The 19895-nt window shown below is 33.1% G+C and overlaps 1 protein-coding gene across 12 annotated transcripts in view; it reads right to left on the minus strand.

Annotated features, from left to right (window-relative positions):
* The window catches only part of SNX13 (sorting nexin 13), a 134671-nt gene that overhangs the window by 82252 nt on the left and 32524 nt on the right, over positions 1-19895 (minus strand). For 6 of the 12 annotated variants that reach the window (XR_006211493.1, XM_042967778.1, XM_042967768.1 and 3 more), the window contains 4 exons: positions 8497-8609; positions 4251-4353; positions 2436-2525; positions 1385-1506 (listed from right to left, as the gene is read on the minus strand). The exons of 1 other annotated variant lie outside the window; for it this stretch is intronic. Coding sequence is in view for 10 of the 11 variants with exons in the window: in XM_042967778.1 (XP_042823712.1) it covers positions 1385-1506; positions 2436-2525; positions 4251-4353; positions 8497-8609 (428 nt within the window). In the remaining variant the exon portion in view is untranslated. Of the gene's footprint in view, positions 1-1384; positions 1507-2435; positions 2526-4250; positions 4354-6159; positions 6191-8496; positions 8610-11041; positions 11091-14450; positions 14759-19895 lie in introns of those variants that run through there. 5 more of the 12 variants (XM_042967806.1, XM_042967789.1, XM_042967814.1 and 2 more) reach the window with 3 other exon arrangements.

Below are 19895 nucleotides of genomic sequence, written 5' to 3' on the forward strand. Positions count from 1 at the left end.
CCACAGGGAGCGTACACTTGTAATGATGGCTGGCTACTGGGCAAATGTTTGCTGTTAACACTGAGGGGGAAGGAGTTCAGATCTATCTCTACACGTAAGGTTATTATTCAAACCATACACATTACTGCAGGCCTCCCCAGTGACCTGAGGTTGAGGAACTAAGCTCCTACTCTGAAGCTCAGGATTAAATGAGTTACAGCTGAAAAGTCCTGACAGGGTAGCATGAGCTGGAAACATCTATGTGCACAGAGATGAAAATGCCATACAAGCCCCAGGGCAAAGCTCTAATTCTCCAAGACTGTCAGAAGTACAAGATTGTATTTCAAGAATTTAAGTGGGGAAGAAGAGGGGCTGGCTAAAAAACAACACCTTCAGATTTGAAAGTGTACTGAAGGCCAAGGCATGCAACTTCCTGCCTTGAGGCTACAGGCTGGTAGGAAAATCTGTGTGTGGAGTGGGTAACAAAATCCTTCAATAAAAAATAAAAAAAATGCAAACTCATCCAAACATAAAATCCTTTCTTTCAAAAATAAGTAATTTCTGGATATGAAATGGCCACCCAAAAAATCAAGTAGTTTAAATACAATAGAGACCAAAATATTTTGTCATACGAAAGGTAGTATATAAGCAAGTTTTGTAAGGTAAGAAATTTAGTATATCTCCTAAAAATTTCTTAAAGCAAACTCATCAAACTACACTCCCTTCTGAAAATAAACTGAATATTCTCCACTGACTTAATGATCCTTTGGTTTCTTCTCCCCCTAAAAGTACTTCTACTAGGTATGTGTCAAAAGTAAAAGAGAAGTTATACTGAAACTACTTCCATGGCACTAAAATAAAACAGAGTATCTGGATAAGAGGGGGAAAAAAAAGGTATTCTCAATAAGTGGGGTGAAAGTCACATGACCAGACCTGGATGAAGAAACTTACATCCAGACACAAATCAAGGCTTAATCAAGATCAACATCCTGTAAATATAAAGGTTAAAGAAGTATATGTTTTTAGAGCTCCAGTTCTATAATCCGAGCGTTATCTCACAATAATAACTACTGTTCTACTTACCTTTTTTAAAAAAATTTTTTTAATGTTTATTTTTGAGAGAAAGAGACAGAGTGAGAAGGAGGGAGGGGCAGAGAGAGAGGGAGACAGAATCTGAAGCAGGTTCCAGGCTCTGAGCTGTCAGCACAGAGCCTGACGTGGGGCTCGAACTCACGGACCCTGAGATCATGCCCTGAACTGAAATTGGCCACTTCACCAACTGAGCCACCCAGAAGCCCTCTACTTACCTTTTAATAATCAATTTCCCCCTTCCATTTAAAAGTCATTTTCCTTACTGGTATAAACAATATATTTTAAATTTTTCTGCATCAAACAGTGACCTTACCTAGTAGCAAACTGAATGAGTGCATTTTGAAGAGTCTGCCTAATTTCAAGAAGAAAAGATTCATCATCACTTAGTGTATAATACCAGTACTGGACATAATCCCTCAAGGAAAACTGGATAACCTAAAACAAAAATATTGGGGAAAAATACAGCTTTAGGATTTAAAAAGGATCAGTGGCGAATTAAAACCTGGAAGGATTATTTATCAATTTATATTTACTCTCTACACACTAAACTGTGATTTTAAAAAAACTGCCTTATCTGTGGTCAATCCCCACCCATATTCAGGTAAAGACAGAGTCTGCAAAAAGCATAAACTTTCAGTGCCATGATACAATCAAGAGTTTAATTAGTTCAATGGAATGAGGTGCAAAATAATACCAAATGACCCTAATTCTCAAAAAGAAACCTCTTTTCCAAGATTATATCTTCAAATATACTGCAGTCAAATTACCAAAAAAGACAAAGGAGTTCACTTAATTCTAGGACCTTGGATACTGCAACAGTATTAAAGCAGCCAATAAACAGCAAATAATACAACTTGATGTGTATTATTTTTGAAAATAATATGGTTCATCTACAAAAGAAATGTTAGAATTTTAAAGTACACATAATAATCATATAATTAAATAAACATCAACAAAAAATATCTGGGAGGAGAAAAAAATTTTTTAATCTAATTTTTAAATATTTTTTTAATCAAATCAAGTATATCCATTTAAAAAACAATAGGAAAAAAATGTCTGATTTACCAAACCACTAAGCTTGTTCATCAGCTAAAGAGCATTTTAACTTTAAAATAATTAGAAACATTATCAAAGAAACTTTTTTCTAAACGCAAATTCAAACAAAAGGCTTGAATATTACATAAGCCCCTTCATTATGAATGATTTCTCAAATAAGGTACCATGTTTAAATACAGGATCCAAGGACAGCATAATAAATTTCCAGCATATTACATATATAACAAAAAATATTTCCTAGTATTTTCAAAAGAAATAAACCTTATTACACAATACAAGGTATGCAAATACCACAAAGGAAAACTCACTTGCTGGAGAGGTTCATCAATTATATTGGCACCTGTCAATCTTCTATCAATCTTTATAGTCCTGGCTTCTCGTTTCATTTCTTCTAAGCACTTAAAGAAAATAATAACATTTTACTGCACAGTTTCTCAATTTAAAATCTCTATAGTTCACTTCTAACTGAATATTCATTGTAACTTTCCTGTCATCTTCAAGTCAGTCAATAATAGCCCTATTTCTTAAGGCTCTGGTATAAACCAAACACCAGCTCTCAAAGTTTCTCTAACAAAGTTAGACACCCAGAAAAAAATTCTATTGTTATCCTCAAAAATTTAAAAAATCAGCAAATATTATTTATAATGTGAGAAAACTGAAAAGATATTGTTGCTATATTTCAATTAAACTTCAAAGCCCTAAGTTAGTGTTTCAGGTGAGTCAAATTAATAATTGTCTTTATTAAACTCTCCTCTTCTCCCTTCCCAGCCTATATACACAGCTGCCAAATGAATATATTTTAATTAACTTTATTTAGGGATGATTTTTAGCAACTAAAGAAAATGAATTCCTCTATTTCTCTGTAGTCTTCAGAAAGATCAGTGGACTGGAAATACAGTGAAAATCAGTGGGACACTCTTCAATTAAAAATATGAACAAATAGCAAAGCACAAATATATATATATATATATATATATATAACATAGGCTTCAAATTATAACATGCAACTGCTAAGACTTTTTTCATAAAACATACTTATATATCATTTTAGAAATAGCAAATGAAAATCACTCTTTTTATATGATGTACTAAAAAACAGATTATAAGACTTAGCTAGTCTTGACTGTTATTATTTCCATTTAGGATATTAATTTTTAACATATTTCCCATCCTATATTATGTACCATTCCAATGAATGAAAAGTAATGGATGGCTAAGAAACAATCCAAAAAGAAAAGGTTCATTTCCTCGAAAAGATTTGTGAGCAAACTCAAAAGAATACGTATAAACAGAAATTCTAAAGGAGGCCAGGAGAAAGTCTCAAAGAGATTTTAAATGTTAAGTATTAGAAGAAAAAAAAATTATTAATATGAAAGTTACTAGGATGGGGTGAAATTCTTTTATTTCAGTAATATAAAATAATACTGTATATTACTATCTCTGCATCTCCTACATCTTAGCACATAATGGACAAGTTAATAAATGTAAAGTTAAAATACAGGTATCAACTCCAGACCATTCGTCTCTCTTCATACAAGATGAAACAAACCATCCTGAATACCCAACAATTGAAGGCAATGCAAATCTGAAGCTTATTTATAATACTGAATTCTAATTTATTTTTATAGGTTATGATATAAAAAATAGAAATATACCAACATTCAAGATGTTGGATATATATATATATATATATATATATATATATATATATATGTATAAAACTGGGCCTAAATTATTAAAATTATAGATACTGCATAGCCTAACTGCAAGCTGTATTTTCCAAGTCAGTTAAAGAAAAGTGCCCATTTTCTTCTCTCCGGTTTCTATGTAATTTACTTCATTCCAAATTTTGAAATCTTATGTTAAGATAGCAGGATGAGGGCCCAAATTTCTATCTTTTCCTAAAACTTGCATTTCCACTTTTTAACATCTAACATTAAAAAAGTTTTCAAAGTAATCTTTTAAAAATGCATTTTCTAAGCATGATCAGGAAGTCTCCCATAAATTGACAGTGAGCATTAGTGAATTACAGGAAAATTGCCAAGCCATATACAGGTGATCACATTATCATCACCGCATAGAAAAGGACTTTGAGGTTTCACACATTCCTTTACTCTATTTACCTTAGGAATCCCAGTGGATGTTGGAGGAAGAAATGAGTGTTCACACTGTTCTAGGTACTTCTCTGAGTTTGTTTTTCCAAACAGGAGAGTAACCACAAAACCCCTGGGGGAAAAATTAATTTTAGATAAAAAAATAAAATTTTATTATAAGTTAACACATCTATTACCAAATGTATTTTTCAGGTTTAATAGATGCCCTGTCATTCACTAAAAAGTCAGTTTTTGACTTTGGCAAGGCAAGTAACTGACAATTTTGTTATGTCCTGAAGTTTAAAACACCTATAAATATTTTATGAATTTACACAAGAGTGCCTTTCAAAGTTTTTATACAATATACTTCATAAAGAATCCCGGGCAACAAGTTCAAACTTTAGGAAAATCAGCCCTCGATAAGTAAGTAGGCTAGCTAACCAAAGACAAATAGGGTCTAAATCCATAGCTAAAATCACACATTTCTGTAGTTAACTGATTAATGTGAGATAGTAATATAATTTGCCACTATGGAAATAAAATAAATAAAGGCTATACAGGAAGGAAAGAGATTTAATTTATAGTTTAAAGTCAGACTGGAAATTAAAGATACATATAAATATATCCCAAAGGCTAATTGTTTTGAAATAATTACAGAGTTGCAGTAAGACAAAAACTGGTTTAGAACTGCTTTACTGTATTTACTAAACGTTATCAATATTTTCTATATTTAAAATTTACCACTTAAATCTAAGCACCACTAAGTAGATAGGAAATCCATAAAAAAAAAAAAAAACCATCAAATTCTAACTTTACAATGATCTTGGAGTAATCTTCCAATGATTCAAAGGCTGTGGTGACAAGGGAACTGTGAAAAATTAACTATGGTCAGCCTCAACTACTGAAAGGAAGATTCTCAAAGTTCTCTGCTTTCTGTGGCTATCTGCTCCTTAGTATAAGCACCACAAACGCAGAAAGGGGAGTGGAGAAAACCAAGTCATATGAGCCCATGTCATCAGTTCTATTTTTGTTTCTTTTTAAAAGAGCTGGCCTCAGAATTACCAAAAATTTCACCTGTCTTGCATCTGCTATTATTAGTAAGAATCAAGCTGGCCCCATAGTTCAGTTTTATCTAGTGATATGTACATTTACAGACACAATAAAATGCTTACATTAAGTTAACAGTGCTAACAAAAATATTATCATGAAACAGACTGATAAAACACTAACCTTTGTCCAAAGTATGATAGTAGGAAAGTAAGCGAAGGAACAGTTTGATCTTACAAAGAACCTAATTAATAGTTTCAGCCTTGAGGTTTAAGTAAAATCAGATGCTACAAATGACTCTATCATCCGATACAACAGAACCACATGAAGTAGCCCATAATATAGTATCAATAGCATCCCCAAAATTTTTTTTAAAAAACACACAAAAAAAATCCCTAAATGATCTTCCTTCCAAAAGTTTTATTTTTATTAGAAAATAAGGAATTAGCTTTGACTATAAGCAAAATATATACATTAGCAACAATGTAGAAGGGCAAACTGCAGAACAAAAACAAAAGGTGGTTGCCATAGGAAATGTATTAATTCCTCTCAAACTTGCATTTTTAAGGGAAAAAAAATAACTTTAAAAACTTGTACAATAAAAAAACACTAAAATTAAGAAATGGTTAGTATATGGAATGTAATTATTTTACTTAAGATTGATATTTAAAAACCTATTTTCGTTCTTACAATTCATAAAGCATTAAACCATACAAAGTTACATTAAAGAAAAGACAATCATTCTTTGTAGTTAAAGACAATATAGGAAAGATGTGATTCAGGAATTATGGTACTCATTGACCATAACAGAGTTAATTGAGAAATGCTTAATTAACTAACCCCCTGAGACAATTTTGGGAAGCCCTTAGTATTTAAGTTAAAGTTCCCTTACCATAGCAGGGAATTTCATGGAGATCAACAACCTGGGACAGAACATCCAATCAATTTATGATATAATATCAACTTAGAATTTCAGACCCTACCATGTGACTCTTCATATTATCTACCCAAAGAGTTTTAGTGGCCTTCACACACCCTTCAAAATTCCATCTTATCTAAAAATTTACAGAACTTTAGAAGTGTCTAAAAAATATTTTGAGATTACTTCTTGATAAATCTGCAGACTCACAAAGGGAACAAGAAAAGTTACCATGACTCTGAAATGAATGGACTCATCACCCTTCCCCTTTTCCAAAACTTTATATGGCGCACTTTCGTGTAAGAGAAATGATTCTCCACTCCTCCACCTTCCAAAGGATCCTAGAGCTCCTGCTGACAAAGTTGCAATTTCCTCCCTTTATGAAATATTGGGAAATATTCTGAAATCCTTCTCCATCACTTTTGCCAAAGTTTTATTCATTTAGTGAACAGAAGAAATCTCTCCTTTTCAGAGAAACATGTCAAAACAGTCTCCTTTCCAATTGGTAAAATCACTCATGACCCTATAGAGAAGAGGTGCAACCGTATAGTTATGCAACCATGCTGCTCTGGTCTTAATTTGTAACAAGTCTAATTTATGAAGCAAAGAAGGCTGTAGACCTATAAAGTCTTCAGTCATCTTTATAATCAACAAAGATACTCAAAATTTTACTTATCTAATTCCTATGGCTTATTTCTAATTGCTTCAGTATATAGTATCATATCTAAGCAATAATGATGAAAATATTCAATCTGAAATATAGTTTTAGGAATAGTCCTTGAGGTAAATGTTTGATTTGATTCTCACTTGTTCTACAAACAGTGGGTGCACTCCCTATAAAATGGCTACACATAACTTTCAAACCCTATTGTGAAAGAGGTGGGTGGTGTTATGTACATTTAGAAGTCAGTTCTTGAGTATCTTACACAGTCTCTCAGGACACAGTTTATATATGCTATTCAATTCAGCTAAGTTCTCTAAACCTATAGGTTCAAATAGCTCTTCCAAATATTTGGGGTCTCAAAAGATTTTTTAAAAATAGAACTCAAGAGGGTGCCTAGGTGGCTGAGTCAGTTAAGCACCCAATTCTTGACTTTGGCTCAGTCATGATCTTACTACGGTTTGAAAATTTGAGTCCCATGTCAGCCTACTCCACGATGACAGCCAGAAGCCTGCTTGGGATTCTCTCCCTCTCCCACCCTCCACACTGGTGCCTGTGCTTGCTTGCTTTCTCTCAAAATACATAAACTTAAAAAAAAAAAAAAGAACTCAAAGGTATTCATTCCACAATTACATAAACGTATCTTAAAAATACAGACACACACACAAACATATATGTACATTCACACACACATAGTAACAACAAAATACTCAGCTAAGCGACCTTGGTTTGAGTATCTAAATAACAAGCATCTACCTCTGTTTTCTATAGATTTTCTCATATACAACTCACATCTGATACCAAATGCTCCATATAGGAAGCTATACTAAATCATGACTGAAACCTCTCTTGTAAAGGATTATCAATTCAAGGTAAAGCATAAACACTGTTAACCAAACAAACATGAAGAGAAAAAGGCAAAATCGGTTGTTTGAATTTTCTATAACAAAGTAACAGCATTCCCCAAGGGAAATTAACATTGTTTGAAGTCTAATCAATGAAACAGTATCTTCTATACTATATAAAACTTGAATCATCTCAATATAACTTATTAATATAATAGATTTAAAATTTTTTCACTCCTAAAAGGTAATAACACTAAAAGAAATAAAAACTCTTTAAAACTGTCAAATTATACAAAAAGTTTATATCATTGGAAATTGAAAGCTTTTTGAAAATTATTACGCATATTTCTGATACAAATAACAATCACCATTTTTTTTTTTTTTTAATGTTTGTTTATTTTTGAGAGAGAGACAGCGCACACAAGCACGAATGGGGGGGAGGGATAGAGAGAGAGGAGACACAGAATCCAAACCAGGTTCCAGGCTCTGAGCTGTCAGCACAGAGCCCGACACAGGGCTCGAACTCACGAACTGGGAGACGATGACCTAAGCCAAAGTCGGATGCTCAACCGACTGAGCCACCCAAGTGTCGCCCATTACATTGCTTTTATTTTATCAGGTATCTTCATTTTATTTCATTTAACTTTGGTAAAAAATAATTTGCAAAAAAGAGCATTCACAAACCATACTTCCATTTCTCATGGTCATTTTTTTCTTCTTCTTGAGGTCTCATGGTCATTTGTTTCAATTTTTAACAACAGAGTATGACACAGCAATTATAAGATTATCTTTGAGAATACTTACCCACCCACAAAGCAGAGGATATAAAATGCCAAATAAAATATTACAAAGGGTCCAAAGGTTATTAGAGAAAGGACAATGCCAAGGCTTCCCCATCCCCATATGGATAGACTGGTCTGAAATAAAGAAAAGGAAAATAATTTTTAATAAATAAATTTCCATATGAATTAGAAAAGAAAAAACAAAACTTTTACATCCTTTCAACATATACAGTACTATTTGCAGTATTTGTTACATAATTTGTTTTTGAAAATGTTAACTACATTCTTGGAGACTTATCTCTAAGAAACAATATACAGAATCTATATGTAGAAAGGGATTTATACTACATCAGCAATGATTTTTTAAAAATCTAGTGGCAATGTAAAAGCACAAAAGCAATCATTACACAAACTGTTGAATGATACGCTGGCATGAGAAATGATAAAAAAAGTATTTATAAAAACATTTACATATGCACACATATATATAAAAGGTTAAATAGCCTCCAAAGTTGTACATGTTTAGAGTATTTCATCTTAAAACTAAGTTCCGACAGAAATACAGTATAACAACATTTTTTAAAACTTAAAATTTCAAGGTAAGAAATCCACATCTCACTGAAAATTTTACTCAAATTTACATAGAAATTTATAAAATTATAATTGCACAACTTCCAATTTTCAGTTACCAAAATACACCATGAGCTCAAAAAAATCTCCAAAATTCTCAATCCTTAAAAATAAACAAAAAACCCTGTTTTGTTTAGAATTATACTGTATTATATATTTAAAATACTCCTTTTGTTGAAAGCAAACTGGATTTTAGCAATTTAAGTCCTTACGAATAAATAAATGTATTCAATTCAGTAAGTTCCTACATGCATTTGCCTTGTACTGTGAGGCCTACAAAGGATGCACTTGTCCCATTCCTGCCATCAAGGAGCACAGAGAAGAATGTCTTACAGGAATGAAACAATTAGACACTGAACCAAAAGAAAATAATAGAAAGCATTATAAGATGCTAAAGTGAACAAAATTAATGACCAAAAAACTGGAATAGACAGTAAGTTCTATGGATTATGAGAGAAAGAACAGTTTTATTTATTCATTCATTCCTCAGTCAATGAATGTTTCTTATGTGCTATAAGCTGAAGGTACTTGGGGAAACCACAAGGAATAAAACATATCCTCATAAGGCTACTTTCTAGAAAAGAGAGAGATAAGCATACTCTCATAAATTTACACATTTGCATAAGTTTACATTCCAGAAGGGGAAAAAACAAGTAATAAATAAATGTACAGTTATATCAGCCAGGGAAAAGTGCTATGGAGAAAAATAAAGCAATTACATATGATTGCTATATACGTTATATATATAGGACTATATAAGAAGCTTTCGGCTAGATGACATATGAACAGAAATCTTAGAAAAGATTTAAGTATAATTTATAATAATGAGTCTTCTTACCCCAAGTAATGTTTTTCCATTTATTCATATCCTCTTTAATGTCACTCTGTGGAAATTTTAAATATTTCTTCTTCTATATAAGGCTACTTCAATCTTGTTCGTTTGTATTTATTATCCTTTTTCCTCATTCTGGCCACTATTATCTTTTTAACCAGAGGACAGAACACCCACTGATGAAGTTTCTGCTCTGACCTCATGATTTCCTCCTTGAATCAGCTGGGGAAACTATTTCACCTACAGAAGTGGTCTCTGACTTCTAAGAGCTGAAAGTAAACCATGGGGATTTAAAATACAAAAGCAGTCCAATCCTTCTGCTGAACATCCAGTACCTGATCCACACTACAGTACTGCCAGAGGCCCAACTATGGAAAGCAGATGCTATTTCCCAAGATTCACTCAAAACCTTATCCACTGAATTCCCTGCAAAGAGTTCTCATACACTCTCAGGAAAGCTGAAACCAGACTATGACCCAAATACTTTAATCAATCTACCTTCTCCATTGAGATCTGGCCTAGTATTTACAATATTATTCTTTCTTTACAATGTTAGATTTATGCTTGCTAGCCAGTTTGTCAAAACTAAACAACTTACTGCTTGGATATTTTAAGAGGTTTTAAAATGAAACGAAGCAGGGGTGTCTGGGTGGCTCAGTCGGTTAAGCATCCGACTTCAGCTCAGGTCACGATCTCGCGGTCCGTGAGTTCGAGCCCCGCGTCGGGCTCTGGGCTGATGGCTCAGAGCCTGGAGCCTGCTTCCGATTCTGTGTCTCCCTCTCTCTCTGCCCCTCCCCTGTTCATGCTCTGTCTCTCTCTGTCTCAAAAATAAATAAACGTTAAAAAAAATTAAAAAAAAAAATGAAACGAAGCAAACTGGCTACCTCTGTAGATAAAGGAAGGGAGCATGCAATTGGAGGACAACCCACAGGAGGCTTCTCAAATATTCAGTAGGGTTCTATTTCTTAATCAACTGTTTGCCTTAAACTGAATAAATGTAATATTTCTTCTATGTGAATCATACATCTCACAATTAAAAAAATTTTTAAAGAAGAATCACAGTTAGTTAATATGGGGAAGATTATTTAATGCAGCAGTTAGTTACCATGGTACATGCTCGAATGTCTAAAACATAAGTTTTCAGAATCTTGTCTCTTCTCATTTGAAAATGGTAGCAAAATGATCAAAAAAATGAATTATTACTCATTCATTCTACAAACACTTGTCAATATCTATCACAATGTGCCAGGCACTAGTGACTTAACAGTGAACAAAATAGACATTACTGTCATAGTTTTAAAACTCTACAAGAGAAGACCCTTTCTTTAATTGTGAAAGAAATTTTTATATTCCAGAGACTAATAAAATTTAGCATGTCAAATCAAGCAAGTCAGGAGCTCATTTATAGTTAACGTCAAATTTTAAACTGTTCATGGAAACACCAGAATAGTGAATTGTCCAAAACTAGAAAGTTTCATATTATTCCAAGTGTTCCCAGATATAATATAATTGGTTGATATTATAATGTTATTATTTGGTGAGATTAAGAAAAACAACTAATCTTACACCATAACCATATAAAAATCTTGAGTTCTAATTATTTCCTAAGATGATAAAATTTAGGATAATTCTGTACCACATCAGAAACTTTTTACAAATTCAAATAAGTATTCATTACCTCAAGAACTGACCTACCATGGAAGCCAAAAAATAGAAACAGATCTCTATTACAGTGATTTACATTAAAATAATACTTGACATATTATCATTTTCTCCTCTAAATACAATAATCAACACCGAAATACCCATGCTATGTGATTCCTTAAAATCACGGACTTATCAACTAGGCATTGGAAGAAATTTTCAAAATCATCTACTCTAGTGCTTCTCAAACTTTAAGGACCTTAAATACAGACTCTTAAAATGCAGATGCTGATCCATTATCTCTGTGATTCTTTCATTTCTAACAAGCTATCAGAACTGTTTAGAACTAAGAAAAACTACCTATTTATAATTTTCCTTAATCACTAGGTCCACAAAACCTTTTCCACAACTCAAAAATTCAAAAAGCTTTGAGAACCAAAACTGTACCAAACATTCTAAACACTATCTCATTTATTTCTCAGAACATTTTATGAAGTAATCAAGAACTTAGTACAGCATAGTGCCCCAAAAGTATGGACTTTGGAGTTAGACTGAGTGCAAATCTCACCTTTACTATTTATTAGTTGGGTAATCACCAAATGCCTTAATTTCCTCACCTATGTGGCTTTTGTGGGGAGTAAATGAGTCCCTGGTCTTGTATTCAATTTTACCTTAATCACAATTATTCCTAGTTTAGCAAGAGAGAAACCAAGGCACAGAGAAGCTTAAAATAAAAAACTGCCCAAGGTCATGCAAGCTAGTAAGCATAAAAGTGAGATTTGATTCTAGGGAAATCCCAGCTCCTTATTAAACCTTAAAATTTGTCACTGACAACTACCTAAAGTTAAATCACAAAAAGAAAAGAATGTTAAAATCATCAACGAGTGCTTCCCTTTATCCAAAAATTAATCAATTTAATACGCTTCCTAAGATATTAGTCAGAAAATGTCTTGTAATGAATATAATAAATCCCTGGTCTGAATATAAGTATATAATTTTTATTAGAAAATCAATATAACCATGTATACCCTACATAAGTAACGGAAAGAATTTCAAGGGTCTCAATTTATGAGTATGTCCTGACACCTATACACATCAGTGTGGCTTTGAGCACAGGGACACATAGACATAAAAACTGACCCCTGCTTCCAAGATGTTCAAGAACCAAGAAAGGATAATGCCTCCTGACAACAGGAAGCAAGTGGAAATAATTTTCCCTGTAATATTTTATGCCTATCAAGTCCTGTTGATATCTATTTCATCTGTTCCTCACCATAGTCTCTTATGATAGTAAGGGTAGCATCATATAGTAGTAAGAACACAAAGAAAATAGAGTCAGTTTACCACTAACATTCTGTGTAACCTCTGCAAAATCACTCTCTTTGATCCAAAATTCCCATTAGCACAGTAAGTGGACTCTCAAGTCAAATCTAACTGTAATAGATTGATTAAGTAACTTTCTTCATAATGACACAGCTATTTCAATGCAAAGCCAGACCCAGATTCTCCTGGCTATAGGAGAATGGGACTAAGTGGAAACAGCTATTTTATTTTAGATCACATAAAAAACAGATGGTCAGAGCTCCCACAACATGGACGTCAGACTGTGATGTAAGTCTCACTAGAATGGGTCAACCACCCTCAGAGTTATAATGACCTGGTATATCTGAACACATTATATGGCATAGGGCAGCCAGACAGATAGGGATGAGTATCTTAAAACTGATACTACTTCAGCGCCAATTTGGGTCACAGAAGTCATATGATTTCTTATGAAATCTTACTTCTTATGAAACTTTACTTACTTAACAAAAAAAATAAGTACTCATAAGAAGAGTGGCCTTATTGTAACTATAGGAACCTTGTCTTATTCAACATTATATAATAATTTAACCAAAGCCTGGTACAAAGAAGTTGTTCACTAATTATGTAACTATTTAATTTACTAACTAGAGAAGTAAAATGAAGGGGATGGAAAGAAAGGGGAAGGGAGAAAAGGAGGGGAAAGGGGAAATGGCAAGAAAGGAAGAAGGTCTAGGAAAAGTGAAAAGGAAAAGCAGCCTAAATTGAAGTGCTCCTCCACCCCTCACCTTATGGCTTTAAGCAGAGCTATACATTCTTTCTAGTACAAACCATACCAAATTCCCACTCTCAAAAATCACTCAAAAAGCTGGACTTTGTTCTTCCACGAGACTGATGTACAAAAAAGCTTTCCTTAGGCTGCCTCAACACATGCTCACGGCATCCCACCTTATTATTTCCTTTTCAGGGAGGAAGTCACAGAACAGGAGCCACACAGGGATCATGAGTACATTTGCTGGGGCAACTGGTCCCAAACCCCGCTTTTCACACTCCAGGGACACAGGAATAAAGACCCTCTTCCACTCACTCTTACTTAAGATACCTAGTATATTCTTGGGAGGATAGTTAAAGACTACTGTGATCGGGTGTATTGAGCCAGGGGAGATAGAGGGCCTGTGGAAAGGGTAGACACCTCAGTCAGTGACCCTGGTCTCCAAGATGGCTGAATACCCAACCTGCAAAGGTAACAGCCACTGGATACTTGTGGAGTTTTCCTACCTCTCCCAATCGGGGGTGTGTATTTTTAGTTCTCTGGTAATAGAACCTTCTCCCTTACAAGAAAAGTGTATTGTTCAACTGTTACAGATTTTCAAGAATGAATTATATACAAATATACAGATGACCGCTTGAACAAACCCTTCACTTTTTATTAGAGCAGTAGTTATAAAAGGTCATAGACTACCACACAATTATACACAATCAGGACTCCTAGCATCCAATGACAAAGAATATACAAGCTACAATAAATTACTGTTTTTTAAACTAGATTACTGTCAATTACCACATACCTATACACAGTTTGAAAACAATAGCAGGTACATTCATAATATGCATTTGTTTATTCAGGATACAAACTACGTTATAGGCTGCAGACCCTCTTCTCATCCCCACAGCCCATACACTGGGAATCACTGAATTGGAGTCTTGATGTAACTGTAGTATTGAAAACAAAAGAAAACAAAAGACTGTATTAACTGAACACTTTCTCTTATACAGGAAAAATCATAAAATTATTTAAAATGTGGATGAGGCAGTATAGCAAAGAATAGTCCTGACAGACTTCCAATAAATACTCAAAGCCTCAAATTGAAAAACTACTTTATCAAAGTTTCCCGAATTTCTAATAAAAGGTCTCTAGTAGATACACAAGAATGAAATAAATTAATCAAAAGAGATTTTCAGAGACTACATATTTCTAGTTACACATACTGTTTTGGAGTCTATGTAAGTAATAAATCTCAAAAATAATAGAGATATGTTTAAATAATAAACCTTCAATCTCCATCAAAAAGAAGCAAAATAGATTCTTTTCCTAATGTTTCCATTTGGCAGATAAAGGTCTATTTTTAATTTGTTTATGAAGGAGACAAACATATGTGTGTATATAGATGACATATGTGTACACATGTCGTATGTATATATGACATACAAAAAGGAAAAGTATTCCCTAAAAAATAACTGATTAACGCAAAAATTTTAAACGTACCAAAGAATAAGACAGTTAAATTTCTAATTATGTGCTACTAGAATCCATCAAGATATCAGAACGGAAAATACCAGTTCTATGTATTCTACACAAACTGCATTTTTTTTTGTATCAGCATATTGACCCTGATTATTCTGAATTCAACTACATATTAGTAAAGTATGTATAGCTATCATTCACCTAAGAAAGAGAGTTATAAATAAACACACATTTGCTTATTTTTTTAATATAAGTATATACAGATACTTTTTTAAATGATTTATGAGGAATGAAGAAAATGGAGGTAGAGGAGACAATTATAAGAACTAGACATCTAAAAATACTTTGTTGTGTGGATCTGATTTTGTAATGGTATAAATACGTTTATACCATCAAAAGCAAAGTAAAATCAATCTAACTATATACTACTAATGTGAAATAACCACACAGAGAAACTATTTTAAGTGATTTTACAATACAGTTATTCAACTGTGGATCATTAGTGATATGCACTCTAATAACAATAACAATGAAAATCTAATAGTGTGCTTCAGTAGAAAAATAGTGTTGACAGTTCCACTAAAGCAAACCAGGGCTATTGAAGCAATGGTTGATTCCAAGACTGGGGCAGGAAATAAGTTTAAACTGGGCCTGCGTACCTTGATATACCAGAAAGCTACTATAGACCACTGAGGACAAGTCAGAAGGACTCAGGAGAGGCGTTTGGGTGGTTCAGTCAGGCTCTTTACTTTGGCTCAGGTCATGCATGATCTCACGGTTCATGGGTTTGAGCCCCGCAAACAAATAAACTTTAAAAAAAGGACTCAAGACAACCTGAAAACGCTTTAATTGGTTAAAGATGGCATCACTAAGATTAGTAACTGCAGTGGACGGGAGCACTTCAAATATTTGAGTTCATGAAAATATGAAGACTTTTTTTAAATTCCATTAATGACCTTTAAAGGGTGCAACTCTGTTTGAAAAGTGGCACAGAATTAAGCATTTATCAGGGTAATCAGTTTATGAAAATTTAATTTCTCTTTAAGGAAATATTCCATATAATAAAGAAGAAATGATTGAATCAGAATAGCACCATATTGCAATCCTTAATATATTAGAGGTCTAGCAGAGGAAGAAGGGAAGGAGGGAGGGAGAGAAAGAACGAACACAAACCAGATATCATATGCTTCCTGAAAGAAAAAAACACACCACCATCTATGAAATATTCTTGTATGGAGGGGGAATCAAACCTGAATCTGATTTCAGGAAATCAGAAGACTAGAGAAAATGTTACAGTACACCATGGAGATGACCTAAGCAAAAACTCGAGACTGTGAGAAACACTAAAGGGCAAAAAACACAGAGTTCCTTCAACAAATGAAGGGTAAGAGAAAACCCATATAAGAGAAGGGGGTAAGGGAGGAAGGAAGAGGGTTTGGGAGAATCTGTGGGTAAAATTGCAATATGTAGAGCTTATTCAACTTGATTTTAAAGGAAATACAGTGGAGAAAGGAAAAGAGAAAAAAGGATGAGGAAGGAAAAGAGAAATGGGTAATGGGTAATTCTTAATATTTTCTGGATATTTAATGATATTAAGTTACTGCTTATTTTTTACTTGGTAGAATGACATTATGGTTATATTTTAACAAAGAGAATCTTTATGTTTTACAGACACATGAGGAATTATTTACAGATTAAATTCTATATCTAGAATACACTTCAAAATAATTCTGTAAGTAGAGACTGGGGAAAAAGTGAAAAAACATATAGATAAAACGTAACTGCCCATGTGTTGATAAATGTCTAAGCTGGGCATGAGGATAGGGAATTCATTAATCTTTCTACTTTTAATGCTTGAAATGCTTTATTAAAAAATTGTTTAAACATACACAATAATCACAAAATTTACGTACATAGCAAATGTACTTGAATTTCTTAAGTAACCACTTCACAAAATAAACAGCCCACAAACATGCTCCATGTTTACACCCCAGAAAATAATTTGGGATTAAAAATTTCCTATCATTAGTTCACAGTAGAGCAACATACACTTGGCTATTATTCTTTTAGGGGCCCCTGGGTAGCTCAGTCAGTTAAGCATCCAACTTCAGTGCAGGTCATGATCTCATGGTTCATGGTTTTGAGCCCTACGTTGGGAACCGTGCTGACAGCTCAGAGCCTGGAACCTGCTTCAGATTCTGTGTCTCCCTCTCTCTCTGCCCCTCCCCTACTCACATGTGTCTCTTTCAAAAAGAAAAGAGAAGAAATGAAAAGAAAAAGAAAAGAAAAAGATTCTTTTAAATATGCAACTAAGTAATGAGTTTTAACATCCTATTTTTTGCGTGGTTATGTGCACGTTTTATATAAGAACAACTATTCAAAATAATTATTTTGGGGGATTTCATATGATTCTATAATAATTACATAGTTATGTACTGGGCCTTAATTATACAAAGATGTATCAGTTTCTGTCCTCAATATGCTCACAAACTAAATAAGTAAAATACACTTGTAATGACAACATAGAACAGTGATTAAGTATCACAATAAAAAGATTTACAAAGTGGAAATACAGAAAAGATAAAGCCTCTAGAGCAAACTCCTTTGAAATTGCCTTCAAAAGGCAATTTTGCAGTTAAGAAAATCAATCTCTTTTCTTTACAGTCAGCTACTTTTTTTCCATCAAAATGGTATTACCCAAAACTGATTACAAACTTTATTCACTAAAGTTCTGGTAATTTCCAAAAATAAAAACTCCAACTGAACAAAGATTCACAGATGCTAAGGCTATTCAAGAGAAAGTACCCTTGGATTTAAAAGTAGGACAGAGAATATCATTTGTTTACTGAATTTAAGCCCAATGCTCAAGGCTATTTATAATGTTATCCCTAAATATATTTAAAGATTCCATTTATAAATGGCAACAAAGTAAGTTGTGAGGGATAAATGCACTATTCAAGAACTTCCAAAAAACTACACATAATCAAAGACATTCTTTTCAACAAATGATACTGGGAAAAATAAACATCCATATGCAAAAAAAAAAAAAAAATGAATTTAAGACAACATATCTTATAACTGTCATAAAAAATAACTCAAAATAGATCAAAGACCTGAAAGTAAAAGACAAAACTATAAAACTCCAGAAGAAAACATAAGAGAAAACCTACATGACCTTGAGCATGATGATGACTTTTTAGCTACAACACCAAAGACAACCCATTAAGAAATAAATGATAAACTGCACTTCATTAAAATTAAAAACTTCTGTTCAGCAAAAGATAGTATCACAATAAGTAAAAGATCAGCCACAGACTAGGAGAAAATATTTGCAAAAGACACATCAGATAAAGGAGTTATCCAGAATATACAAAGAACTCTTAAAATTCAAAAATAAGAAAACAAACAATCCTAATTAAAAAATGAGCCAAAGACTTTAATAGACACCTCACTGAAGAAGATATACACGCAAATAAGCATGTGAGAAGATATTCTACATCATATGTCATCAGGGAGATGTGAATTAAAACCACAATGAGATACCACCACACATCTATCAGAATGGCCAATATCCAGGACACTGACAACACCAAATACTGACATGACGTGGGACAACAGGAAATCTCATACACTGCTAGTGGAAAGGTAAAATGCCATTCTGGAGGTCAATTTGGCAATTTCTTAGAAAACTAAATATACTCTTACCATATGATCCAGAAATCATGCTCCTTGGTATTTACCCACAAGGAATGAAAACATGCCTATAAAAACCTGCACAGAATTTATTTAAAGCAAGTGTATTCATCACTGGCAAAACTTAGAAGCAACCAAGATGTCCTAAAAAGTAGCTGAGTAGATAAACTGTGGTACATTCAAACAATGGAATATTATTCACCACTAAAAAGAAATGAGCTATCTAACCATGAAAAGACATGGAGAACCTTAAATGTGTTACAATGTTAAAAAAGCTAATATAAAAAAGTTACATACAGTATGATTCCAACTACATAACATTCTACAAAAGGCAAAACTATGAAGACAATAAAAACATCAGTGGTTGAGGGAGACAAGATAGGAAGATGAACAAGTAAAGAGTACAGAGAATTTTTAGGGGACTGAGAACACCCTGGATGATATTATGATGGATATGTTATTATACTTCTGCTGCAACCCACCAAATGTACAACACGAACAAAGGTGAACCCCAAGGTAAACTAGAGTTTGGGTGATTATCATGCATCAATTTAAGTTTAGCCTCCACAAAATCTACCATTCTTGTGAGAGATATATAAGGGAGACTACAAGTATATGAGAGCAGAAAACAGATAGGAATCTCTATACCTTTCCCCCAATTCGTAAACTGAAAATTGCTCACCGAAAAATCTTTTAAAAACTACATATAAATAATCACAAGTACAAAATGATTTCACAAAGAGAGAAAATGATAACAAGATGCCATCAGTCATAAATTAAAAGAACAAATGCTAAAAGTCAAACTCAAAATTAATGCAACTTTTAATAAAATGTAAAAAAAAAAACCACAAAACTATTTTTATATATTAAAATTAACTATTTAAATTCACAAATTTCATAATCTCTCATCTTAGTATAGGAAACTAGAGATCAACCACTCTGACACAGAAAACTCTAAGATAAACTACAAACCTATAAAAAATATGTATCACCTAAGTATGGATAATTATTAGATCATCAAAATTTTGGTTGATATAATATACCAGCACATACTTCAATTCCACTTAGAGTCCCC

This window comes from Panthera tigris, chromosome A2, assembly GCF_018350195.1.
Source record: "Panthera tigris isolate Pti1 chromosome A2, P.tigris_Pti1_mat1.1, whole genome shotgun sequence".
NCBI lineage: Eukaryota > Metazoa > Chordata > Mammalia > Carnivora > Felidae > Panthera > Panthera tigris.